Source organism: Euwallacea fornicatus, chromosome 36 (genome assembly GCF_040115645.1).
Source record: "Euwallacea fornicatus isolate EFF26 chromosome 36, ASM4011564v1, whole genome shotgun sequence".
NCBI classification, from domain to species: Eukaryota; Metazoa; Arthropoda; class Insecta; order Coleoptera; family Curculionidae; genus Euwallacea; species Euwallacea fornicatus.
In genome coordinates, this window is record NC_089576.1 from 1,655,175 (window position 1) to 1,665,312 (window position 10,138).

The 10,138-nt window shown below is 35.6% G+C and overlaps 2 protein-coding genes across 6 annotated transcripts; one reads left to right on the forward strand and one right to left on the reverse strand.

The window, feature by feature from the left end:
* LOC136349134 (phospholipase B1, membrane-associated-like) lies at positions 1-6,484 on the reverse strand. Of its 4 annotated transcripts, XM_066300481.1 has the most exons (10): positions 6,074-6,484; positions 5,963-6,010; positions 4,070-4,135; positions 1,761-1,916; positions 1,173-1,446; positions 946-1,121; positions 679-889; positions 482-627; positions 265-433; positions 1-210 (listed from the first exon to the last, which is right to left on the reverse strand). In XM_066300481.1, the coding sequence occupies exons 4-10, from the start codon at positions 1,866-1,868 to the stop codon at positions 50-52; spliced, it is 1,245 nt and encodes a 414-aa protein (XP_066156578.1). In that variant the 5' UTR covers positions 1,869-1,916; positions 4,070-4,135; positions 5,963-6,010; positions 6,074-6,484; the 3' UTR covers positions 1-49. The 4 variants fall into 4 exon arrangements, with proteins under 4 accessions (XP_066156578.1, XP_066156577.1, XP_066156576.1 ...); XM_066300480.1 differs by lacking the exon at positions 4,070-4,135; XM_066300479.1 differs by lacking the exon at positions 4,070-4,135 and having other exon boundaries at positions 5,963-6,484.
* A 91-nt stretch (positions 6,485-6,575) lies between these two features.
* LOC136349138 (DNA damage-regulated autophagy modulator protein 2-like) lies at positions 6,576-8,345 on the forward strand. 2 transcript variants are annotated; one of them, XM_066300492.1, is made up of 6 exons: positions 6,576-6,701; positions 7,009-7,101; positions 7,505-7,626; positions 7,688-7,923; positions 7,982-8,120; positions 8,168-8,345. In XM_066300492.1, the coding sequence occupies exons 2-6, from the start codon at positions 7,031-7,033 to the stop codon at positions 8,341-8,343; spliced, it is 744 nt and encodes a 247-aa protein (XP_066156589.1). In that variant the 5' UTR covers positions 6,576-6,701; positions 7,009-7,030; the 3' UTR covers positions 8,344-8,345. The 2 variants fall into 2 exon arrangements, with proteins under 2 accessions (XP_066156589.1, XP_066156591.1); XM_066300494.1 differs by lacking the exon at positions 6,576-6,701 and having other exon boundaries at positions 6,786-7,101; positions 7,817-7,923.
* The last annotated feature ends 1,793 nt before the right edge of the window (positions 8,346-10,138 follow it).

The window sequence follows — 10,138 nt, forward strand, 5'->3', positions numbered from 1 at the left end:
AAACATTAAAAATAACTTTTATTTTATTGATTCTGAGGTAATTTATCACTTATTGACATCCAACGCTCAGATACTCCTTTGAATTCCTATTTGTGAATAAATAGGGTGCCTCTGGTTTGGGGCATTCAAACTTTTCCATAACATACTTGAGCTTTGTTTGGCTCTTCAGCCCTACTGGTTGTAATAAATTGTTCCAGAGCATGTTGGCACCTAAAGAACAGATTTATTGCACACTACGGGTGCACATCTCAATGAAAAACTCACCTAAAGCATGCCCTTTCTGTGAAAAATGAAAACAGTCATGGGTAATGTAGGATATATCAATGACTTCCTTAAATTTCCTTGCCGGGTCATCTGGGGCGTTGAAGAGTTTTATGAAAGGTTGAATTACCACTGTGAAATCTTCTTTTTGGTCATATCTACCACTGAAAATCTATTACAAAGCTTAGCATAAGTAGTGACATTAAAAGGCCGAACAAACCAGCTCTTGCTCCGCTTTTTGATAGTCCTTGGTAAGCGCAGTAATGGTATCCATTTCGTTTCCTCCCTCGTGGAAGCAAGCGCAAAATAGACGATGGAAGACGTGGCACATCATGGTTTGTTTGATTCTAACGCTCACGGATACATCTGAAATTCCAAATATTGCCCAATTGTTGCTGGGAATAATTCAATTTTGACCTAAAACCGGAATCAAGTTCACAAAAGTTCTGGGGAGCTTTTCGTAGAGGTAATCCAGGGCTTTCATAAGTTTCCGGGCGTGGTTTTTGGCAGAAGCTCTTTCTTTGTTGTAGCACTGGGCTGAGCAGATATCATTAGCACCGAAGAACAGTGTCAGCATCTTCCAATCTTCTTGAATGTCGATTTTTGGGTCCGATTTCATTTTGTTGACCTTAAAACGTAGATAATAGTAGCTGGGATAATACTATAGGCATTAACGATTTTTACCAGAATCTTTGCCTGTCTTAAAGCGTCCGCTCCGGCGGCCACTGGAAAAGCTACATTCAGCTTCGCATTTTCAGACAAAAATTCCCCAGTTCCTGTCGAATAACCTCTAAGGTTTGGATTGAATTCCTTAAGGATGTTTGGAAGAGTCATGATCTCCCTCCAAGTGCCTTCACCCCCTGTTAAAAGTCTATGCAAAACTCGGTCCAAGTCAGGAAATGCATTCTTACCAATACACCAAGAAACTCCACGGTTCTCAATCATGGTCCCCAACGCATATTCCTCCATGGCCCCATTCCCGGCCACCAAAGAGTCTCCCAAAGCCCCGATTACGTCAATATCCCCGGGTCTCAGTTTATGCACACTTGTCGGCTTTATGAGGGACCTCCCAATTCCATGAAGAGTGGAATTTTTGCACGGAAAGGGCATAGATTTCGGAAAAGGCCTTTGCAGCCGATCATAAGGCCTACTAGGGTATTTTATAACGAAGTTTCCTGAGGTCATCTAGAAATCGTTCCTCTTATTATTGAAGAGGTTTTTTTTCCTAAATAACAGATGAATTATGCATGTTGCAATCAGTAAATCTCTTTGTTTGACTTTCGCCCTGGTCAGAATATTATTATGGGGCGTGCATAAGCTTACGCTTATGTTTGGTAATTATATATGTACGTGCTGGTCAGCAAACGGATGTGAACATTATTAGTGACACACTTTTTGAATTATACCTAGACTAAATAGTTTCATTTTTCATATATGTATATATGTATATATATATGTATATATATACATATATGTATATGTACATATATATAATTAACCTTTGTCATGTCTGCTAACAGGTTCCGGAAAAACTGGGCGGCAGCATTGTTCCAAATAATGAAAGCAAATAAGACGGTTTTGGCATATTCTTTCAGTAGTCTAACCATATTCTTCGCAATTGTTCATCACGAGCTATTGGGGAAGTGGATTTTCATCTGAAACAAATAATCATACATCAAGGAAAAAAAGTCTGCGGGTTTTTCCTGCAAAAAGTCTCATTTGCCACCACTGTGCTTCTGGTATTCATTAGAGCGTGTTGACTCCAGTCGGAATTACGCCGGAGTGGACATTTACTTCTATTTGTTTTGAGCCTTTGAACAAAGACAAAACGTAACTCAAGATGAAGCAAAATGCTAAATTTACCCAATGCGATTGTTCCTGAACGATTATTGAATTTTGCAATACTTTGAGCGGGCCACTTGCAGGGATATGTGAATATGATCCCGTACTAAGTCTAAACACTCGGTATGGTAGCAAATCAAACGGTACTTTTTTAATTTTAGATTCTTTGCGAGAGATTAAATTTTATAAAATATCTTTGTAATGCAGTTTGTTGAAGAGTATTCCAGCAGATAAGGACTCGTGCGTATTTAACAAATAACGTTCTCGACTCCGAGGGATATACAGGGTGTCCCAGATCAAAGTGCAAATATTTTCACCATGGTTTCCACTAATGAAACTAACAAACGCGTATTTTTTATTTTTGTCCAAAATTCTTTCGTTTAAGTTCTAGGGCTCTTTGAATGTGGGGCCCCACTTGGATAAAACAATTTATGTTGGAAGAGCCCTTCGACGGATTGTCATGAAAACATTTTTCGATCGCAGCAGTTCACAAATAAAAAATGACATATACAGCTTTGCCATAACGTAAATATAAGGGCCGGACTGTGAATGTAAGGGCCCATATTTATTTAACCGTTAAATATTTCGATCAAGTGATTACATTACTCGATTGTACCTTTCATTTAGAAACTTTTTTGTCTCTTGGAGATTTTTCGTAGAATGCGAAGTTTTCTCGTAGTAGCGATTCCAAATTTTACGCCTTTTTGTTGCAGGAATTTGTTGTTATTAAGTAGACCATGGCTCGAATAGCCACATCACTCTCCCTGTCAAAAAAATCATTCTGATTGTCATTTTCTGTCACATTGTGGTCAACTAGCAGTAGGTGTTACTCGTTAATGCTATTATTGCCATATTTAATTATAAAATAACATAAAAATTAATTTTTATTTGTTTTATAATGGCTCTTCCGTTTAGCGATCTCGAGTATGCTGATATTCACTTGAATTATGGTGAATGCAGGCAAAATGCTCATAGAGCTAGAGTTCTCTACCATCAGCGATCTCCTAATTGGCGACTTCCAAATGCAAGAACGTTTACAAATGTTCATATCAAGTTGAGGGAATTTGGTAGTTTTGCTCCTCAATGAGGGGAAAATTATAATATTAAGCATCATGGGGTAGATGATGAGCAAGAAATAATCAATTACTTTGAGGATAATAACATTACTAGTTTAAGAACTGCCGAGCATGACTTAATGATTCAAAAAAGTAGTATTCAGAGAGTGCTACCTCAAGAAAAGAATCACCCTTAACATTTAAAAAAGGTCCAGAACCTCGTGGTCACTTTGAACAATTTTTAGTGTGCAATTTCATTCTTCTTTGTTATTTTGTTTCAAATAATTCAATAAATTACTTTAGGCAGACACGGTCAAATCTGAGGAAGATAAGAATTGCTTTAAAATAACTACTGTGAGAAAACGTCGCATTCTGCAAAAAATCTCCAAGAGACAAAAAAGTTTCTAAATGAAAGGTACAATCGAGTAATGTAATCACTTGATCGAAATATTTAACGGTTAAATAAATATGGGCCCTTATATTCAAAGTCCGGCCCTTATATCTATGTTATGGTAAAGCTGTATATGTCATTTTTTATTTGTGAACTGCTGCGATCGAAAAATGTTTGTACACCAAATTTCATGACAATCCGTCGAAGGGCTCTTCCAATATAAATTATTTTATCCAAGTGGGGCCCCATATTTAAAGAGCCCTAGCACTTAAACTAAAGAATTTTGGACAAAAATAAAAAACACGTGTTTGTTAGTTTCATTAGTAGAAACCATGGTGAAAATATTTGTACGTTAAACTGGTACATCCTGTATATACGGTTTTCGTTTTTTACAAGGGGGTAGTTTTGGAGATAATTTGGGTATTGCGAAATTGAAAAGAAAAAACATAAAAAATTTATTATATTGTTATTACTATATTAGTAATTTTTAAAATACGACTAACGGATGAGCAAATTTTACCTCAGATACAAAGCTTGTGCGTCAAAAATCCTAGGATGAGACTGGTTGCGATTAGAACTGGCAACACTGCAATAAATAAAATATTTTTAAAGTGTTTTTTTATCCTACTCCTTAATAAGATTCTCGTTTTGAACTTCTGCTATTTATTGTTTCTGAAATATAGTCGTTGACCTTCGTTAATGGTATGGACTATGTGCCCAATTGTTTTCCCGAAAAAGATCGAATAAAAAGCTAAAAAAAATCCGTAAAAGTTCGTTTTTCTTCCTTAAACTAACTAGTGCTTTAGCTCTCTTATCAAACATGACAAAGTATTTACAAATTTAACTGAATTCATCGGCAAGGAAACATACAGAAATATAACATTTTCCAAATAAAATATGTACTATTTTTCGAATTAAAACTAATCAAACCACTCAATTCTAATAAAACTGAAATTTGCATGAAACGAACTTGTTTTGGCCTGCCGCCATTTACACTAACCGCCACTGTGTCATCCATTAGTCAACAACTATTTCGGCGGGTAATTTATAAGGGAATTTTTGATAAAGGATGATTCAAAATAAATTTTTCATCGATTCATTGACCCTGAGTTACGTTTTTTTTTATTTAAGCTGTCCAGTGGTTTAAATTTTCCATCAAGTTCGATAAAATATTTACAAATTTAATTCAGTACACTCACAATAAACATTCAGAAATACCGGGCGGCTCTAAATTGTATCTCTGTTAAATAAAAAGACCGTTTCTGGCCACAAAATTGGAAACAACTAGTTTTTTACATTATTTACATATTTAACTGAATTGGTGTAGCGTTTTTTTACCAAATTTATACTGGTTTTTCTCAAAAACTGATCTACCGATTAGTTTTTCTTGTGGATTTTGAATTGCAAAACACCATTAAAAGGCCTTTAACTTGAGATGTCGTTTGGTTCATGTCTCGATTAAAAAAAAAACGGCCATTTGCGTCACCCGTGACGTAAGCAAGATTTAAATAAATAAACAAACGTCAAGGTATAGTATTTTTCGTTTTATTCAATGCTGCTTTTGGCTGTTAAAGAAATAAACACACTTTTAAAACTTGCCGGGGGGTTTGCAAATTATGGCCGTACGGTATAACATTTTAATAGCCCAATTAAATATTGCAAACTAAAACGCACTCAATAATTCGACTACAGTGCCGAAGTGTAGGGCCAAGGAAAACATCTTTTTTCCTGCCAAAACTCACGCTAGTTAAGTTTGAGGTTCAGCCAAACTATTTTTTTTAAATTTATTTTACAAGAAACAACACAAAATGTAACTAACAATACTGTTACAAATATTATCATCCCTAAATCTACGTTTTTCCCTATTTATATTAAAATATATGCTGACCATGCATAAGGCTTCCAGAACATTATGAACTTAATATTAAATCGCAATTAGGGGTAATACGTTTTCTAATCGCCAGTTCTAGATGGTAGTAAACACTACGCAGTTTCTTATTATTTAATTATTAAGCAAATTGTTGTGATATAACTCGCTTACCACCACTGTATCTGTGTCATCCATTACACCGAGGTAGATCTACGGACGACTACTCTATCTTTATTTACTCCGCTGTATTTAGCACGTTTGAAGAGAGACGAGGGATTTCTTCGAGGAGAAAGAAAATCAAATCTGGATACAATCGCCCAATATTTTGCTCAACGCTCTTGGTCTCAGTGACTACAAAGTTTCGACTGGACCATGCATAAATGAGTTTTTGATACGGGATGTTTCAGTAAAACAATCAATAAAATCAATAATCGGTAAAAGAAAAATTACAATTAATTTTGGCATTATTATTGGCTTCTTGCATCCATTTACGTAACTGATTTCCCATTAAACCTGGTTGATGTTGCGAAGTATAAACCTTACCTGCATGTGAAAAACTTCCTTGAAGCACTAAATTTGAACTGAACAGTTCTAGCTAGACAAGAGATAGTTTTACCAGGTCACTTATAAATATCTAGAGAACAATAAAATTACCCGGAAAAGACCCCCTGAAAGCACTTTTAAGGGGGTCCTGTTTTCTTGCCCTTCGCACATCCACTGAATTTGTACTGTATAATTGTTTATGCTCGTTGTTGCCGAGGTAATTGATGTAGAAAAGTCACTCAAAGCTACACATCGATTGAATGAAATAAAGATTTTTTTGTCAGTACCATACGGCACGTAGTGGGAAAGTTGAGCCGCTATTACTACATTTTTGTCTTCAGAATGCTAAATTATTACCGGCAACCAAATTGTCGGTATAAACTTTCACACATGCCTCAATTTGAATACAAACCGGGGTAACACCCAGGCAAAGTTTTTGACAGAATTATTTACATTATGATTACATTCGTGGAAATATCACTTATATGTTCAAGGATTCTAAATAAAACCTGGAAGGTCACTAATGCGGTTGGGTGCGCACTAATAATCTCCTGGTGGGTTGTTTACCCACATGAAAAGCAACCGAATTGTTAATAACAATTAGACTAATAACAGGAATCTTCCTAATTAGTTTTGTAATCTGCGCTTTAGCTACTTTAATACAGATTTAGTTCAAGAGAAAGATAGTCTATACCAACTTCCATTGCAGTCAATTCCATCCAGAAAAAATTGCCATCACGTAAGTCGCTTATCTGATGAGATACTGCCTTATAAGTACTGCTTAATAAGTTCGGCTTGATGTTTCTCTACTTAAAGCCAATTGTCTACTACATTCACGATTAACGAAAGATGTTTAGTAGCGTTTTTTCGCATGGTATCGACCCTCTTATGCCGTTCATAAAATTCATCAAACTTTCAATTAAAAAACAAATTGCAGCGGTATTTAATTAGAGCAATTATAGTTGAATCGAAAAACATTAATACCTATGATTTAATCATTCATCTTTGTTCAGGACGCATTTTGAAGCAAGTGATTTCATTTGCAGTTGAATATTCTTCTAGTGAGTTATGGCCTTCAAGTATTGCTACCTGTTGCCGATCATCCAAGGGGTCCTGTACCCTGTGACTTTCATTGTGACGTAAGTAAATTCAAATTTAAAATTACGTTAGGCAAAAATTCGGAAACTTATTTTGTCCCGTGAAGTTTGCAATTGCCCCCAATTCGTTAGTGTCACCACGCAGAGGGAAACAAATCTACCACATCTATAATATGTCCACTACCCCAGATCATATTCTTGTCGTTATTTATTGAGTGTTGCTAGATAAAGACTGAACATTATTAATTTGTTCTGAATGACTAGAGGGAATTAGAAATTATTAAATATATTTTTATATTTCTCTTCTTGACAATATGGTGGATACATTTTTTTTTTCAAGAGTTTGTTTTCTTGAAATATTCTCTAGGGCTTAAGCTAGTTAACGCAAATTCACACTTAACTGTCTCTCGAAAATCCGACCATCTTTCACTTGTACTTTCCACAGATATACCCTTTCAGTGGCCAAGGGTCACGTATCCGCAATCTTGCCTTACGTCAGCGACACAGGAGTATGGTCCTTGGAAAGAAGCATATTTTCCTTTATGCTGGGCTTCGGAGCCCTTCTAAGTAGGTACTTACCATCTTCTCCACTCTATTACTCCCCTACTGGCACTAAATTTTACTGCAGTGCTCTTGACCTTCTACATAAGGTATCGACAAGTCAAAGACATCCTTGATAGAAACAATGGGGAGAAATTACAGTCAAAATTGAGCAGGATACACAGGGTGTCGTTTTACTGCACTTTTTTGTCTGTAGTGGGGGTGTTTACTTTGGGGTGTTTCCAAGTTAAACCCTTCTTCGCTACTCACGTCGTAGGGGCGGCCACAGCGTTCGGATTCGGGTGGTTTGTGTTGGTAATTCAGGTGAGTTTTCTTACATGTTTTATAATTATTAAAGAAAGTAAGATGGTAAGTGTTTCAGACATATATTTCTTTCAAAATATATCCCTTATTGGGATCTAAAGGGCTGAACACCCTTAGGGCCGTGGTACTGGGGATAATAACCACGGCTTTAATTCTAACTTTAGTGTTTGGAGTGATGTCTTTCACCTATTTTACAGGTGGGATATTGTACTTAAATTACTTGTTACTTAAAATTTTGTAATAGGGGATGATATTACCAAATGGACTGAAGATAGTGGAGGATATAATTACCATTTGATTAGTACGGGAAGTGAGTGGTTTTTAATATTTGGAGTGGTATTTTATTTGAGTTTGTATGCAGTAGAGTTTAAGCCCATTGTGATTTTTAAACCAAAAATAAAGCTGACCAACGAAGTATAAAATATGGAGAAATTTGTTCAACGTTTACTCACCTCCTCTTCAGAATTTTCTGAACCTAAACGTATCTATCATCAAATGATTTAATTTCGCAATGAAACATGCTTGTTACCACCATTGGAAGACTCCTAGAGATATGAATATTTTTCCCCGTATATTCATATAGACACTTTATATTCTCTACCCAAGTTCATTGGCGCAGATGTAATTCCTCCTTAGGTAAACAATTCACAGTTAACTCGTCCTCCTTTTCACCATTATCAGGTTTTTCCCTTTCGGGTTCCTCCATTCAGGTACAACTGGGATTTCTCGATCGAACGTTGCGTTTAAATAAAGACAAGAATAATGAAATAGATTTTAGTAGATAACAGTAATTAGAAACTAATTGTGTTTATTTTCTTGACAGCATAATGGATATGCTTTGTTTTTGAATGATAACGTGGATCTCTTCTGTTTGGTCCCAGTAGTCGAGATCAAATATCTGATCGGCATAAAAATTTCTACTCATGGAATGGGCCCTCAAATACCCAAGAAATAGCACGTTGACAGCAAAATTCAGTACTGGTTTAAAATATAAAACCAATTAAAATTTCTCAATTTAAAATCTAAAAATACTGAACTAAACTTATTTGCGCATTAAAATTTGTAATTTACACCACTGTTTTAGTGGCAAGAATTAACGCGGACGAGCCTAGAATCTATTACTCTGGGTTACGCATGTATGTATATCTGCCTTTAATTATTAAGAACAGTTAATGATAATATTAAAGGGTTATGTATGATAATATATCATTAATCATAACAGGAAAAACCTGTGTCCAAACCGTTCGCATCCTTGTTTTTAAACCTTCTAAATTTCGAGGTTAGGAAAAATACACAGCATCTTTTAGATAGTCCCCCAAGAAAAAGTCAAGGGAAGTCAAATCGAGGCTGTGCGCTGGCTACTTAGAGGATCCTTTGGTGGCAATTAACTTATTTTCGTACATTGCTTCTAGAAATTCTGTGATCCTCCTAGAATTGTGGTCAGGTGCACCATCTTGCTGCCACCACAACATTATTCTGCCTTTCCAGAGAATGTCCTCATGCAGTAATGGAAAATCATTTTGTAGAAGGAGTATATATCCTCTTCTAATTGAAGTACCCTTATACAAATAAAAATATTGTTATAATTGGTGAATCGTCGGTTGTGGACCATATGAGCCTTCTACGAAAAGTATCTAGAATTGAAGCGAAAATCGGAAAATTCACAATTATTCAGGCGGTTGAAAAAACAAAATATATGCCCGTAACTCATTTTTAACGCACCCGGTATACAAAAATTATTATGCTTCATGCAGCTCTGAAAGTGCCCTACACCTTTTGGTATGAATATTTTGACTATCTACAGGGGTTGTCACAAAAGTGACTGTAACATTGAATGTGGTACATCCTCTATACACTGGGTGTTTATCAATTACTTCTACAAACTTTAAAGGGTGAATCTTCGACAAATTTTAAAATGAAAAGTTGATATGAACAACGTGTCTGTATTGGTTTAGTTCTCGCGATAGAGAGCTCCAAAAAATTTTGTTTGTTTGATGTTTAGCTTATATTTTTGTTCAGTAACATGTTAATTTGCTGAAATTCTGGATACTGCGAGTATCGGTGATAAAACACTCAAATATTTACTTTGTGTTTTGTTTAATGTTAGAAAACGCCACATACAGTGTATAAATATTTTTATGGTCATTTAAACCCAGGTATAACATTCCATGTAGCGCCCTCTAGCAATAAACAAAAAACTAAGTAAATATTTGAG